General features: G+C 51.6%; 1 protein-coding gene across 1 annotated transcript in view; it reads left to right on the top strand.

The window, feature by feature from the left end:
* The window catches only part of LOC137424185 (E3 ubiquitin-protein ligase Midline-1-like), a 70033-nt gene that overhangs the window by 34535 nt on the left and 18038 nt on the right, over nucleotides 1-17460 (top strand). The window contains exon 3 of the mRNA XM_078773595.1: nucleotides 7592-7687. Coding sequence (XP_078629721.1) covers nucleotides 7592-7687 — 96 coding nt within the window. The remainder of the gene's footprint in view (nucleotides 1-7591; nucleotides 7688-17460) is intronic.

The raw sequence follows: 17460 nt of genomic DNA, 5'->3' as shown, positions 1-17460 counted from the left end.
TTCTTGGTGTAAAAGTATTGTTATGAATTTGGGTAGTTATATATAGAGCAGAATAGATCTAAGTAGGTACCATGCTTAGAGATGTCGAGGTAAGGAACACTACCTGTAATAAGTCCATGTGTAGGCGTTTTGTCGGTTAAGGTGTATAATTGTGAATCTACCAGGAGATTCGGGTGATAGGTAGTGTCGGGTTTAATGAGCAGAGCCCGAGTATATAGGGCGTTCATAGGTTAATGTCGATATGTTAATGTTAATCTATATGTCTTAATAATATATATGTTTGTAGCGGTTCCCGCTGAATGTACACAATCGCCTTGCACCTGCCAGGATGCGGCCAGGGCGCGATCGCCATGCCGGGCTCGTCCGGACGGGCCCAGACGCGCCTCTCCTGGGCATGCCCGGACTCGCTGTTCCCGGGCACGCCCGAACCTCCCGGGCACGCCCGGTCTCGTCTTTCCCGGGCATGCCCGCTCTCGCCTTTCCAGGGCTCGCCCAGAGCGCCCGGACACGCCCAGCCTCGACTTGCCAGGCCGCGTCCAGGACGCCCGGGCATGTCCAGACTCGCCTTTCCAGGGCTCGCCCAGAGCGTCCGGGCATGCCCGCTCTCGCCTTTCCAGGGCTCGCCCAGAGCGCTCGGGCACGCCCAGCCTCAACTTGCCAGGCCGCGTCCAGGACGCCCGGGCATGTCCAGACTCGCCTTTCCAGGACTCGCCCTTGACACCCGGGCATGCCCGGTCTCGGTTTTCCCAGGCAAACGCCCGGGCATAAATGTGTATATATATCTTGCTGCCCGATAAACGGGCTTTTCAGAATACCTGAGCTGTTTTGTTTCAATAAAGCAACTCGGACGAATTCCGTCTTTGGTCGCGTCAATTCTTTCGACTCGCGTTGGAGCGCAGCTCCTTCACTGGTGACCTACCGACATGGACACGGCAGTGACTCTTAAACTGCCTACCTTCTGGGAGGCTCACGTGGCTGTTTGGTTCGCCCAGGCGGACTCCCAGTTCGCCCTGCGAGGCATCACCGCGGACGACACCCGCTTCCACCACGTCGTGGCAGCGCTCGGTTCCGCCACCGTGGCCTGCGCCCTGAGCCTCCTCGAGCACCCGCCGGCTGCCGACAAGTATGACGCGCTGAAGACGCTCCTCCTCGACGCTTTCGCCCTCTCGCCGGCGGCACGCGCACGGCGCCTGCTCGACCTGCCCGAGCTCGGCGACACGCGCCCGTCCGAGCGCATGGACTATATGCTCTCGTTGCTCGGTGAGCACTCTCCGGATTTTCTGTTCCGCGAGCTGTTCCTTCGCCAGCTGCCTCACCCGGTATGCCTCGCCCTGGCTGGCACGTCGATCACCGATCCCCGCGCCCTCGTCAGGGAAGCCGATAAGATCTCCTCGGCGGGCCAACACATCGGCGCGGCTACCTGGAGCCTGCCGCCGTCCGTGGCGACGCCCGAGCGCCCTGCGCGGTTGAAGGCCGAACTGCCGGTGCAACTGGCGGCCGCCACGCCGCGCCGACCGCTGCCGACACGACGGCCGGGGCCTCCACCTGACCAGGCGTGGTGTTATTACCACGCCAGGTTCGGACACAAGGCTCGGACGTGCCGACCCCCGTGCACTTTCGGCAAGTCGGGAAACGGCCGGGCCGGCGTTCATTCCCAGCCATGAGCGCCGGCCACTCGGGCAACTAGCTTTTTATTCGGGACAAAGCGTCCGGGCGGCGTTTCCTTTGTGACACCGGCCCCCAACTGAGCGTCATACCCGCCTCCGAGCAGGACAGGCGGAACGCCATTTGCGGCCCCTCTTTGGTCGCTGCTAATGGCTCGGCCATACGCACTTTCGGCCCGCGCGACGTCACCCTCTGCTTCGCCAGCCAGCGCTTTCAGTGGACCTTTGTGACCGCCTGCGTCCCCATGGCTTTGCTGGGCGCCGACTTCCTCTGCGCGCACGGGCTGCTGGTCGACGTCAAACGTCGTCGCCTTGTCAACGCCGAGACCTTCAGCTCCCTGGCGTGCATCATGAGCAGCTCCGCGCCGACCGAACTGGCGTGAGCCCTCCCGACGGCGAACAAGTTCGCTCGCCTGCTCGCGGAATTCCCGGCCCTCACGCAGCCGACGTTTTCGGCCGTCGCAGTGCGGCATGGGATCAAGCACCACATACCCACTACGGGCCCGCCGGTCTATGCCAGGGCCCGCCGCCTCGACCCGGCCAAGCTCGCCGTGGCAAAGGCCGCGTTCGACGCGTTGGAGCACCTCGGCATCGTGCGGCGCTCCAATAGCGCGTGGGCCTCACCACTGCACATCGTGCCAAAGCCGGGGGGCGGATGGCGCCCGTGTGGCGACTACCACCGCCTCAACGACGCTACCACCCCCGACAGGTACCCGATCCCGCACATCCAGGATGTTTCCGCCCGTTTGGCGGGACGGGTCATATTTTCCAAAATTGACCTGATACGGGGATACCACCATGTACCTGTCCGGGCGGCCGACGTCCCGAAGACGGCCGTCATCATGCCGTTCGGCCTGTTCGAATTTTTGAGGATGCCGTTTGGCCTCAAGAACACGGCCCAGGCGTTCCAGCGCTTAATGGACGGTGTGCTGCGCGACCTGCCATTTATTTTCGTCTATCTGGACGACATCCTCGTCGCCAGCACGTCCCGCGCCGAGCACCTCCTCCACCTCCGAACACTGTTCGGTCGCCTCAGCGAGCACGGCTTAATTGTCAACCCGGCCAAATGCCACTTCGGCACGACGACCGTTGACTTTTTGGGCCACCGCATCACCAAGACCGTGGCCGTGCCGCTGCCGACCAAGTTCGAGGCCATCACCACGTTCCCGCGTCCCCGTTCCATCAAGGCCCTACAAGAGTTCTTCGGCATGGTGAATTTTTATCACCGATTCGTGCCCCGCGCTGCTCAGCTCATGCGGCCCCTTTACGAGGCCCTCTGGGGCAAGCCGGCCAAGCATGACATCGTTTGGTCCGCGGCCATGGACGCGGCCTTCGCGAGCGCAAAACGGGCCCTCGCCGACGCAACGCTGCTGGCTCACCCGGTGCTGAACGCGCCCATCGCCCTCACTACGGACGCCTCCAACTACGCGGTGGGCGCCGTCCATGAACAATGGGTGGACGGGGTTTGGCAGCCACTCGCTTTGTTCAGCCGGCAGCTCCGGCCGAACGAGTTAAAATACAGCACATTCGACCGCAAGCTGCTCGGTCTATTCCTGGCCGTTCGCCATTTCCGACACCTCCTGGAGGGCCGCCCGTTCACGGCTTTCGTCGACCACAAGCCGTTGGTCTACGCAATGGCCAAAGTCATGGAGCCGTGGTCGGCCCGCCAGCAGCGCCACCTCTCCGCCGTGTCGGAATTCACCATGGACATCCGGCATGTCGCCGGCAAAGACAACGCCGTGGCCGACTGTCTTTCTCGGGCCAGCGCGAACGCGGTCCACCTCGGCGTGGACTTCGCGCTCATGGCGGCCGACCAGACCACCGACACCTCGGTGCAGGCCCTCCGGGCGGCGGACACGGGCCTCCGCCTGGCCGACATCCCCTTCGCGGGCACCGTCCTGCTCTGCGACGTCTCCCAGGGCCAGCCTCGCCCCATCGTGCCCGTTTCCTGGCAGCGCCGCATCTTCGCCTCCATGCACGGCCTTTCTCACCTGGGCCGGAAAGCTTCTCAGAAGCTGGTGTCGGCGCGTTTCGTCTGCCACGGCCTTCGACGGAACGTCCGCGACTGGGCCAACGCCTGCACGGCCTGCCAGCGGGCCAAGGTCCACCGCCACACCCAGGCCCCGCTAGCACCTTTCACCGTGCCTGCACGGCGTTTCGACCACGTCCACGTGGACCTGGTGGGTCCCCTGCCCCCATCGCGGGGGTTCACCCACCTGCTCACCATGGTGGACAGGACCACCAGGTGGCCGGAGGCCGTGCCCCTCACCTCCACCACCACCGCCGACGTGGTGCAGGCGTTCATCGCCACCTGGGTCGCGCGCTTCGGCGCACCGGCGGACATCTCGTCCGACCGCGGCCCACAGTTCACGTCCGAACTTTGGGGCGCGGTCGCCCGCTCGTTGGGGGTCACGCTGCACCGCACCACGGCCTACCACCCCCAAGCCAACGGGTTGTGCGAGCGGTTTCACCGCTCCATGAAGGCCGCACTCATGGCCGGCCTTCAGGACGACGGTTGGACCGACCGGCTGCCGTGGGTCCTTTTGGGCCTCCGCACGCCCCCCAAAGAGGACCTCCGGGCGTCCGCCGCCGAGCTCGTCTACGGCCAGCCGCTCCACGTCCCGGGCGAGTTTGTGCCCGACGCTACCAGTCCCTGGTCCGCCGCACACAAGCGCTCGGACCTCCAGGAGGCCGACCTCCAGGAGGCCGCCCTCCGATTTGCCCCCTTGCCAACGTCCCGCCACGGTGGCCCCCAGTCCTACGTGCCCCCGGCGCTTCGCACAGCGGAGTACGTCTTTGTGCGTCATGACGTGCACCGGGGGCCTCTCCGGCCGCCGTACGACGGGCCTTTCCGGGTACTGCGACGGGGCGACAAGTCCTTCGTCGTCGACGTCGGCGGCCGGTCGGACCGGATCTCTGTGGACCGCCTCAAACCGGCGCACGTGGACGTCGACCGACCACCACGGTTGGCCCTTCCTCCGCGCCGAGGCTGCCCCCCGTCTACAGTTCCCCCCGCTCGACCACCCACCACCGGATCGGACCCCCCCCCCCCTACGACCCTCCAGGGGTCGCTTTGGCCGGGTCATCCGGACCCCCCTTAAATTGACCCTGCCGGTGCAGGTCGATTCTGGAGGGGCATGTGTAGCGGTTCCCGCTGAATGTACACAATCGCCTTGCACCTGCCAGGACGCGGCCAGGGCGCGATCGCCATGCCGGGCTCGTCCGGACGGGCCCAGACGCGCCTCTCCTGGGCATGCCCGGACTCGCTGTTACCGGGCACGCCCGAACCTCCCGGGCACGCCCGGTCTCGTCTTTCCTGGGCATGCCCGCTCTCGCCTTTCCAGGGCTCGCCCAGAGCGCCCGGGCACGCCCAGCCTCGACTTGCCAGGCCGCGTCCAGGACGCCCGGGCATGTCCAGACTCGCCTTTCCAGGGCTCGCCCAGAGCGTCCGGGCATGCCCGCTCTCGCCTTTCCAGGGCTCGCCAAGAGCGCTCGGGCACGCCCAGCCTCGACTTGCCAGGCCGCGTCCAGGACGCCCGGGCATGTCCAGACTCGCCTTTCCAGGACTCGCCCTTGACACCCGGGCATGCCCGGTCTCGGTTTTCCCGGGCAAACGCCCGGGCATAAATGTGTATATATATTGCTGCCCGATAAACGGGCTTTTCAGAATACCTGAGCTGTTTTGTTTCAATAAAGCAACTCGGACGAATTCCGTCTTTGGTCGCGTCAATTCTTTCGACTCGCGTTGGAGCGCAGCTCCTTCATGTTAACATATAATATGTTAATAATATAATAATAATCTATATGTTACTAATCTATATGTTAATGTAGTTATATGTTAATCATATCGATATGTTATCATGTTAATCATATCTATATGTTAATGTAGCATATCTATATGTTAATCTATATGTTATATCTGTCTTCTACCGACTCCTCTCCGGCCTTGCACCCCCAGCTCCCTCTGTGCTCTGTCCCCCAAATATTCCTACAGGTCGCACAAGATCTGCCAGCAACCCTCTGATGGTTAAACTGCCGAAATCTCGGCTCTCTGCTCACCTTCACTCTTTCATTCCTCTTTTCTCCCGCCTCTGGAACAAACTCCCTCACTCCCTTCAATCCCACCCCTCCCTCCAGGTCTTTAAAACAGCTGTTCACCACCATCTCTTATCTTCCCCCATCCAAAACCTTGATCTTTTCTACCCCCGCTAATTCACCCCAGATCCACCTTGTTTGAAATTCCAACTTCTTTCCTGGAAGTCCTGGCAGTGTCCATATGTTTTATACCTCTCCCACCGCCCCCTTCCCATGCCCCCCCCCCCCAAAGCCCTCGCCCTCTCTCAGATCTCTCGATGTCTCCATGTCTCTCGGTCCCTGCTCTCAAATGTTGTGTTTGTGTCCTTCCCCCTCTCTCCCCATCTTGTCTACCGCTCCCGATGTTATATGTTTTATGTGTCGGTTTGTCTTTCTGTGTGATTAATGTTCGCTCTTTCACGAGCCTCGATCTTGTATACAAAAAAAATAATAATAAAATAAAAATAAATGTTCATAGGTTAATGTATGTCTCACCTGGTTAGCCAAACCTTTGTCCATTTTGGCACTTCACACCACTTAAACACTTAGTTAGGATCCCTTAGGACAACACTAATAACGCCCTTCACATGACCTCAGAAGAAATCAGGCCAGGACACCGCCGATAATGGCCGCCACCATTTACACCTCCGAGAGGCCTATCCACCTCGCATAGCATGTGCTATGACCACGGAGTAGGGGACGGGAGTGAGAGTGACGCAGTGGGCGTGCACCGGGGTGAGCTGGCGAGTCGGTGCAGGCTCTGATTGGTTGACAGCGCCAAAGCTGACGTCATCGGCCGGGGATATTAACGGGGGCCGGACGCCATTTGGGGAGTCGAGAAGAGAGGAGAGATCTGATCCCGAGTAGAGAGACGAGGTGCGCACGAGTTGCAGTTGAGATCGGAGATCCGACGCGGAGTTGAGTGTCGAGCGCCATAACCATAGTTCAGGCAGTTCAGATCGAAGATCCTGAGATGAGTTCAGAGCCTGAGTGGAGCTTGCTGTCCTGCTTTGGGGCCTCGTGTGCGAACGGAGTGGGCATTGGCTCGGGCCTTCGTGTTGCTGTGGTGCTCAGAGGCAGTCGGAGAGCGCCGCGTGGGACGCCGAACGGGGCGGAGTTGGAGGGCGGCCAGAGCCAACGACAAAGACAGATAAGCCGAGGTCCACGTATACATTTTACATGACGTGTTCTTTTCTTTAATTCAGATCCCCTCGTCTTGTATCTGATATCTGTGTGTGTGGGATCCCAAATTAGGCATTAGATTTTCCGGCGCATGCTTTTTCCTGTCCTTGCTTTCATTGAATAAACCCTTGCATTATTTTCTTGTACAAATAGCTAAATGCAGTTTCCTGGTTGCTTTTAATAGATAAGGCTGCGGGGGCTCTCGCCGTTCCCCTCCCTTCCGCGCGCTTGGGGCTTTTGGTTTTGGATTCTGCCATTGAGTTTTCGCCTCGGAAGTTAAAGCCTTCGTGATCGGCATCCGCGACTGCCAAATATTAATTTCGGTGGTTGCACGACAGTATTATTTTGATTGTCATGGATTTCTATATCTTGGGAAAGGTGTGGGTTTATATTACCTGCTGGAGAGAAATTACAAATTAGTGGAAAAAACATGGTGGCCTAATACTTTTGCACAGGACTCTCTTCATGTAGGTGAGTTCTGGACTTTGTAAGGTATTTTAATTTGCGACTATGTACAATTTTACATGTTTATTTATTGTTTGCAGGTACTGCAAGTTTACTTGACCTTCCCACCTTCCTCTAATACCTCCAATCGCTAGCAGGACATCTCATATAATATAAAGAGCAGGTTCTTTCTCGTGTGATACATTTATCTTTCCGATCCCATGCAGGAGAATTGGGCAGAAGCTCAAATAAAAGTCAAGTTCCAGGGAAAGGAGGCAGAAGAAGCTGTGAATGACCTTCTGAGAATGCAGAATATCGCAGTGGTGAGTTCTACTGGTTGAAAAAGAGACTGAACCAGTTGTGTATGTCATTATATTATTTGATTCATTGAAATTAATCACTGTCCACTCACTCATTTACGAATTTTCTTTCTCTGGTGGCTAATAGATTTTTTGCAGCAATTCGCTTTTTAACAATGCACAAGTGCAGCTGCACTGTCAGACAATAACAGTTTGGGAAAGGAGTCGAAGAATCCTGACGATTTCCTCTTTGCTATCCTAAGCATGCTCATGTCCCTCGTTTGGCTCTGTTGATGTTCCCTCTCCTCATCTTTTCCTATTTGCTCGTTCCGCTGATTGATGCCGCGTTGTCCCACTGTCGGTGCGTTACATTTCCTGCTCTTTAATCTTGCTTTTTTCATGAGCCTCGATTTTGTACAAATGTTTTAAAAAAAAAACAATTACCTCTGAACATTGTATCGTTAATGCAACCTTGTATCTCTTTTCTGAGTGCTGATAACTATAAAATTATTCCCGAGTGGGCTGACGGTCATCTCTTGAGGTTGGAGGTCAGACCTCTGCTGAACCCTTGGGAGACTCCCGATCCCTTAGAGGCTCCCTAATAGGAAATTGAACAATCTAAGACCGGGTGATCCTGCAGATCATCAAGTACAGTCATGTGAAAAAGTCAGTACACCCCATGTAAAGTTTTGACTTTTTCAACATATTTCAACATACAGATATTTGATCTTCATTTCAACAATATTGACAGATAAAGGTGATATAATATAACAAATATCATGAAACATTTACATTTTGTAGTCCATTGAATAATTTAAATAAACATAAATGCAAATTTCGCATGTGGAAAAAGTAAGTACACCCTTGGCTCTAATAGGTGGTATTTCCCCCTTTGGCAGAAACAACCTCAAGTAGGCGTTTCTTATAACTGTCTACTAGTCAGTCTCTGACATCGACTGGGAGAAATTTTTACCCACTCCTCCATGCAAAATTATTTCACTTGTGCGATGTTTGAGGGGTTTCTTGCATGCACAGCTCGTTTCAAATCCCCCCACAACATCTCGATGTGATTTAGATCCGGGCTTTGACCCGGCCATTCCAGAACCCTCCATTTCTTTCTTTTCAGCCATTCCTTGGTGGATTTACTGGTATGTTTAGGGTCATTGTCATGTTGCAAGGTCCACCTTCGGTTGAGCTTCAACTTTCCGACAGATGGCCTCACATTATCCTCAAGCACCCTCTGGTACAATGAAGAATTCATAGTGGATTCTATGATGGTGAGCTGCCCAGGCCCTGATGCAGCAAAGCTGCCCCAAACCATAATATTTCCACCACCATGCTTTACAGTTGGTATCAGGTTCTTGTGGTCAAATGCTGTCTTTGTTTTTTGCCACACATGTCTTCTGGTACTGTGGCCAAATAGCTCTACCGTTGACTCATCTGTCCAGAGCACATTGTTCCAGAAGTGCTGGTCTTTGCCGAGGTGTTCATTGGCAAACTTCAGTCTTGCCCTGATGTTCTTTCTGGACAGCAAAGGTTTCCCCCTCGTCCACCTCCCATGTAGATCTAATTTGTGCAGCCTCTTTCTAATGGCAGACTCGTTCACTTTGACATCAACAGTGGCAAGAGCTACCTGTTGGTCCCGTGATGACATTCTGGGGTTCTTAGAGACTTCTTTCAGCATCTTGCGGTCTGCTCTCGGGATGAACTTGCTGGGGCCGCCTGGCCTGAACAAGTTGGCAGTTGTTTGGAATCTTCTCCACTTGTAGATGTGATTCCGGACAGTCGAATTATTGATTTCAAATTGTTTGGAGATCTTTTTAACTCCCTTCCCAGACTCGTAGGCATCTATAGCCTTCTTTCTGAAGGCCTCAGAGAGCTCTTTTGATCTAGGCATGGTGACGCCGCACACTTCAACAACAAAGAGCAAACCAAACTAAATGTCTGAGGTTTAAATAAGACAGGTTCCTCCAAGATCCTCTCTAATGATGTTCTAATCATTTGCACCTGAGCTGGTGCACCTGATTCTAATTTTAGGTATTTGAAGTAGTGATAAATGTCGGGGTGTACTTACTTTTTCCACGTGTGAAATTTGCATTTATGTTTATTTAAATTATACAATGGACTACAAAATGTAAATGTTTCATGATATTTGTTATATTATATCACCATTATCTTACAATATTGTTGAAATGAAGATCAAATAGCTGTATGTTGAAATATGTTGAAAAAGTCAAAACTTTACATGGGGTGTACTTACTTTTTCATGTGACTGTAGAAGGTCTGTATCGGGTTTCTGAGCAATCGGTCAATAAATGAGGGGCGTGTAGGGATCCGAGGTTTCAGGGGGTAACCACCTTTTGCTCCCCCCAATCCCCCATGATCCGAAATAGAAAAATCAAAGCCTAGGCGATTGTGCGGGATACTGTCTTGTATTCATATGTCACGTTTCGGACTCATTAGCTTGGTGGTGATAAGGGAGAAATAGCAAAAAAAGCAAAAAGTAACGGAAGGACGGAGGACCGGACAGATGGATAGACATCTGGATATCACGACCCATTTTATAACGTCATCTCTTCCGCAATTCAGATCTGATGACCTAAAAATAATACAGTACTGTGGTCGTAATAGGAGAAACATTATCATTCGATTTTATTCCCTTTCTTTTGATGTGATAAATTTGTAAAACTTGCGCATGATATGTTCTTCATTACCTCAAACCTGTAACCGAGTCGAGGACACCTTGGATTGATTGGGCGTCGTGTTACGTGCTCGGGGTTAATTATTTAAGTGTGATCTGATTTGTGGATTTTGTGTGCAGAATGTAGATTTATTTTATCGAATTTATTTGAGGTTTTTGTTTTTTGTTGTTGAATTTTTATGTATAATTCTTATATTTTAATTTGATGATTTATATTGAACTAGCAGAAGTACCCGGCGTTGCCGGGCGGGGGTGGGGGAAAGGAGGGGAGAAGGGGGAGGGGAGAAGGGGGAGGGGAGGGGGGAAGGGGGAAGGAGGGGAGGAGAAGAGAGGGGAGGAAGGGGAGCAGTCAGAAGTGGGAGCTCTTTTACAGAGAATTTATATCTTAAAGGGGAGGGGGGGGGGCAGGGAAGGATGAGGGGAGGGAGGGGGGGGAAGTGGAGGGGGGGAAGGGTGGGAGATGGGGGAGAAGGGGAGGGGGGAGGCAGGAGAGGCAGGGGAGTGGCTCATGTTTCTGAGTGAATGTGGCTCACGTTCTGAGTGAATGTGGCTCACGTTTCTGAGTTAAGTGTGATGCTGATCAGGAAGAAGAAGAAGAAGCTGTCGTACCAAATTCATACACTTCCGGAATCGTTTGATTTATTTGTATTCAAATGTCTGGTTATTGTTTTGTATTTATTTACGCGAATGTGCACTTGTATATAACTGTCATTCATTAAAAAATGCTTCAGCACTATCGAGCGTTTTTTTTTTTTGGTTTGTTTGTTTTTAACTCTAAAAAAACGTTTTTTTTTTTTTTTTGGCCTAAAACACTCCCAGGCACTCGCTGATGAACCTCTGAAAGTTGGATGAAGATCCGTTCAGCCATCTCTGAATAAAACGCCATATATATAAAACGCGAGTTGTCTGTGTGTGCGTCTGCGTTTTATTTAACTGTTGGAAACACCAACAGTTTAAAAAAAAAACCAAAAAAAAAAAAACGCTCGATAATGCTATCACCATCTTCCTGTAATAGAACTGCCCCAGCCCCCCCATCACTTGCATCAATGGCCAACTTGAATGGTTCTTGAAAATCCGGGGCTGTTCGGACAGGAGAGCTCATTAATATTGCTTTGACGTGGACAAAGGCAGCTTGACATTTGTCATCCCAAATAAACTTGGTCTCTTTCCTCAGCAAATTCGTTAAAGGGGCTACCACATCAGAAAAATTCCTGCAGAACCGCGGGTACCAACCAGCCATACCCAAGAATCTCATAAGCTCCTTCTTCCCTTTTGGAACTTGGAAGCGATCAATGGCTTCTATCTTGGCTGTCACCAGTTGCACCTGACCCTGACCTACTACATGGCCTCGGAACACCACCTGTGCTTTTACAAACTCATTCTCAGATAAGTTGATGGTCAACCCTGCCTCGGTCAGCTTCTTGAAAAATGCATGAATTTGTTTGACATGATCTTCCATGGTCATGGTGTGTATGATGACATCATCCAGATAAGCCTCCTCCCCCTCAAGGTCTGCAATAAGCTTATTAATCAGCCGTTGAAATGTAGCAGGCCCGTTTTTCAATCCAAAGGGAAGAAACTTGTACTGATGCAACCCATTTGGTGTGACTAAAGCCGAGATTTCCTTGGCTCTATCAGTAAGAGGAATCTGCCAATACCCTTTCAGCAAGTCAAATTTAGTTACAAATTTAGCTGGGCCTATTCTATCAATGCAGTCATCAATCCTCGGGATGGGATATGAGTCGGTCTTGGTCACTGCATTAACCCGTTTAAATCCATACAACAGCGAAAACTGCCATCGGGTTTTCGAACCAACACACATGGTGAGCTCCATTCACTGCTGCTTGGTTCGATGATGTCATTCTCCAACATATACTGAACTTCCTTCCGAAGATAATCCATCTTCACAGGGTTCATCCGATAGGGGTGTTGTTTCACAGGAGTGGCTTCCCCACCTCAATATCATGATATACCAAGTCAGTACGACCAGGTACATCTGTGAACAAATGTGCAAACTCAAAAATTACGCTGGATAGTTGTCCTTGTTGTTCCCTCGTCAAATGACCTAATTTCTCTTCTAAATTGCTCAACACTTCCGTGTTCGTCAATCTGGGACATGCCTGGTCATCAATGTTATCAAACTTCACACCCGCCTCAATCTCTGGATTCTCTTGCACCCCGACTACAGGCACGACAGGTGAGACAGGAACCATTTTTTCCACAGGCTTCCTCTCATAATATTTCTTCAGTCGGTTGACATGACACAGCTGCCGCTTTTTCCGTCGGTCGGGAGTTGTCACCATGTAATCCGTTTCATTAACCCTCCTTTCGATTGCATAGGGACCAAAATATCTAGCCTGTAGTGGCTGACCTGGAACAGGAAGCAACACTAACACTCGGTCCTCAGGATTGAAATTTCTTATCTGAGATTTCTTGTCATGTCTCACTTTCATTTTATCCTGTGCCACTTTCAAGTTCCTTCTCGCAACTTCACAAGCCTTTGCCAATCTGTGCCTAACCGTTGACACATACTCTACCACTGTTGACTGCGACTCCTCCTGTAGCCACTGTTCTTTCACCAATTTCAATGGTCCTCACACTGAGTGTCCAAACACAAGTTCAAAAGGACTGAACCCCAATGACTCCTGAACAGATGCCCTCGTAGCAAACAACAATAAGGGTATTCCTTCATCCCAATCCTTGTCACATTCAAAACAATACGTTCTAATCATATTGTTGCGGTTTTTAGAACCTTCACTTTATCAAATTTAGTATTAACATCCCTAATAACCCCCCGTGTACATTTCCCCCTTAATTGGCTGTTAATTGAAATGAGCACCTTAGCTAGTCCATGTACAAGCACGTAGCCAATCATAGAACCTCTCTATAGTTATTTCATTAGTCGGTGTTTCAGATAAGGCTGTGTGTCCAATAGTCGATCTTACGTTGCACCAAAGTCAAATAAGATAGATCCCCTTTCGATGGCCCCAGAACCTCCATTACCAACTGCATTCGCCGCCATCGCCCATGTGCTCTAACTCTGAGAAGAAGGGCGTGGCCCGCCCATCGTCATCAAGAGGAGGAGTCAGCCAGCCCCGATCAACCAACCAAGAATGAGTGAGTTTGGCTTGAGAGGGCGGAGAGAGAATGATCAAGGAGATTCGCGAACGTTCCAGGGTGTGGCGCTATATAACCCGTTGCACGGAGCCCCCACCAGAGTTCTGTGGAGAGGTGAGCAGAGTTCTGTGGAGAGGTGAGCAGAGTTCTGTGGAGAGAGTTCTGTGGAGAGAGGTGGGCAGGCAAAGCAGTGGAGAGAGAACGCATGAGGCGGAGGACGTATGAGGCCTGAGGGAAACGCCGCTTGGAACACCCCCTGCGCGCGAAACTCTGACGCGCTGCTGCGCGTGAACCAGATTGCGGAGGAGTCGGCGGCCGTTCGCCTCCAGCCTGCCATCCTGAACGGACTCTTCTCTCCCTTCCAGCCATCCACCCCTGCCATACTATCCATTCGTGTATGTGAGTTTGTCTTGTTTGTTCTGTCCTGGGTATAAGTTAAGCCTGTGTAGATAAGCTTGCTCTGTGTCCTTCTGCTCCTTCCATTTTCCGTTTATTACTTTGAGTTCTTTTCTTCTCTTTGATTTTGGGTTGTGTAAATAGTAATTAATAAATACCTGTTCCTCCATTCTTTGATTTCTTGTTTCTCATCCAATCGTTTTAGAGATTTCCCCATTGAGTTCCTGTGGTGCGATTTCGGCCAAAGCTCCGCAATCGGGTTAGTCTTTGTTAACGGCTCGAACTTCGGACTGCTAACCCGCTCGGCAAATACCATCTTGTCAGTGGTTTCGAGCGGAGTTACCCACCTGCCTTGTGGAGGGATTGGCGGGGGTGTGTACGGGAATCCCTTGACCAATCACCTCGGCCAATCCCACCCTACAGGGGAGTGGGGTAGCTTCAGGATCGGAGACGGCCAGTGCAAATAGAAGGGGGATTAAGCCCCCCTTGCTAAGGGGAGCGCCGTCCCCGTTTCCGTAACAATTGGTGTCAGGAGTGGGATTTGGACCCAAACCAAATTTTTAAGAACATCAAAAAATTTGGTCAAAATTTGGAGCGGCCGAAATTGTTATTAACATCCAAATTAAAATCGTGCCATGGATGATCAAGGCGACCGGATGCCGGTAGGGGAGCTAGAAGAGGGGGTAGAGTCGACCCAGGACCCCAGGGAGGCAGTGGGAATAATGGAGGAGGAAGGCAATACGAATGCGGTAGCGGAGGTTTCAGACGCACAAAATGGCGGCGGCTCGCACGTGGCTACGGCAGCCACGCCCGCAGCGTCGATGGACTGGGTCCATTTTCTGGCACAAATGAGGGCCTCTATGGAAGAGTCAATGTATAATTGGAAGAGGGACGCCATGTCAGACGAATCCGGGTGTGATCTGGAAAAATTGAGGGAGGAATCCAGGTGTGAAGTGGAAAAACGGATAGCAGAGGCAAGAAGGGATAATAAAAAAATGATGGAGGACATGAGGCGCAAGTCGGGCGAGCAGGTCCCAAGGGTACGCGACGAGGTAACGCGGGTCGAGGAGCGTGGATTGAGAGAGCTGGAGCAAAGGGTAGCCAAGGTGACCAGGGCTATAAGGGACAAGACGCGAGATGTAGAAAAGCCGACGACCGTCAAATTGGGACATCAAATGCCCAGGTTTCTTGCAAAAAGTGCAAGTCGGCCCGGAGGAAAAACTCGTGGTCTGCCTTGGGCCCCCCGGAAGATAGGTATGTCTTGGAACTGCAGTCTTCTGATCCCTAAAAGTCACGGTATCAGATTTGTCCCCATAGTCCTCTCTAGGCTGCCTCCATGAAAATCTGTTCTCCGAACCTGATTTACCATAACTCCCCTGGCTAACTCCAGGTGGAAAATTAGGTTTGTGGAACCCCATCCTGTGTGTCAAGGCATAGTCATCTGCCACGGTTGCTGCCTCATACAACTCTAGTACTTTCTTCTCATCCAGATGTACTTTAATGTCCACGTGGACACACTGTTTGAATTCGTCCACCAAGATCAATTGTCGTAACAGGTTGAAGTCTTTCCCAATCTCCTTCGAGTCACACCACCTATCAAACATGGTTTCCTTCATTCTGGCAAACTCCACATGGGTCTCACTCTCCCTCTTCCTGGCATTCCTGAATTTTTGCTGGTAAGCTTCAGGGACCAATTCATAGGCTTTGAGAATGGCTTTCTTCACTTTCTCATAATCTACACATTGGTCAATCGGTAAAGCCGAAAATATATCTTGAACTTTACCCACCAGAACACTTTGCACTAACATAGTCCAGGACCCCACAGGCCATTTTAGCATTTGAGCGACTTTCTCAAAGTGCAAAAAAAACTTGGCTACATCCTTTTCATTGAAGGGTGGAACCAGCCTCACATGCCTGCCAACATCCCAAGAGTTCTGACTGGTTGTCGAACTAGCCAGCATGGATACTACTTCTCTCCGTTCTCCCATTAATTCCAGCTCCTTGAGTTCAAGTTCCTTCTGATACTCCATGTCACGTTCCTTTAACTCCCTTTCGGCTCTCCTTTCCTCTGCTCTTTCCTCTGCTCTTCTTTCTTCTTCAGCTCTCTTTTCCTCTGCTCTTCTCTCCTCGAGTCCTTTTCAGCTCTCCTTTCCTCTGCTCTTTCCTCTGCTCTTCTCTCTTCTAACCTTTCCTGGCTCTGCAGTTGCATCTCCATTTTCCAGAGCTCCACATTTCCTTTATCCTCTGGTAACCAATCCAAGGCTACCTCTTCCCATGTTCCTTGTCCCACTAGAGACTCTACCACCAATGTCTTGCATCTCTGCTTTCTTCATATTAACTCGGACCTCCAAGTTAAAATATTTGGCCAATATCATGAGTTCCGATCTTTTTAACGCCTGGAACTGTGCCTCATTAGGGGATGCCGCAAATTTTTCTTCGTCAAACACCATGGTGACTATTAGTTAGCACCTGTTAACCTTCACACAAAAAAAATTCCAATTTTTGAAAAAAATTGGGAATGTTAGAAAATTCCAAATTTGGGAATTTTGGGAATGTTAGGGAATTCTATCCCGGACGAGGCCCCCAATTTCCGTTACGTGCTCCTCCCCAAACCCCGGTCACGGTGTACCTCCGAGCCCTGAGAGGAGTCACGGCAGAAAGATGTGTTATTCTGTGTCAAAGATCAATGGTGAAACCACACCAATTGTTACCAACAAACAAGTATTGTATTAAGGTCACATAATAATAACAGCACAATAATAATATTAATCATTATTGTACAACCAATATATATCATTCCTATGATGGTACCATCAGTTTCGTACAATATAACTCGCTATGTTCCAAGTGAGCGAAAATAACATTCCCAATGTCTCTATCCCGGCATCAAGCCAAAGTCGATCCACGCTTCAGTGATCGTCAGAACGATGTCGTATCGAGACCAGAATCCTGTTCGGTTGACAGTCACACTGCCAAAGATAGGCAAAGGTATCCTCAAGAGGCGACTGGGAAATCACACCTTCGGGTATGGACGTTCATTTATACCCTGGTGTTGGGCTAGCGGCTAGGGTGCCGGCTTAGGATCCTAGGATCCTGGGTTCGAATCCCGGTCAATCGCTGAATTAACGCCAGGGGGGTTGACTCAGCCTGTCATCCTTCCGAGGTCGGCAAATTGAGTACCAGTTCACTGGTAATTCCCTGCTTGTCGTTAAAGGCGGCAAAAAGGGTTGGCGATCAGGAAGGGCATCCGGCCGTAAAACATTGCTTCAAAAAGGGGACCGAAAAACAACAACAACCACAGTTCCCGAAAAAGGCCAACCCCCGCTTGCGGGGAAAAATGGCCTCTAAAGGTGGTTTTTTTTATGGATGTTCAACGCTTCACAGACGGCGAACCGCAAATTCCCACTCAAAATCCACGTTACACACACACACACACACACACCAGGTTACGTCTGGATGCGGTGAAATGGTTGAAGCGAGGTGAAAAGCCTGGAGTGATCCGAAATCAGGTGCGAGGTAAAATGGCCAACGGTCCGTTCTCGAGACGTAACGGCATTCCAATTATTGTCTTCGGAATCAACCG

Source organism: Myxine glutinosa, chromosome 3 (genome assembly GCF_964187855.1).
Source record: "Myxine glutinosa chromosome 3, kmMyxGlut1.1, whole genome shotgun sequence".
In the NCBI taxonomy this organism is placed as follows: domain Eukaryota; kingdom Metazoa; phylum Chordata; class Myxini; order Myxiniformes; family Myxinidae; genus Myxine; species Myxine glutinosa.
This window is presented reverse-complemented; position numbering and strand designations above follow the sequence as displayed.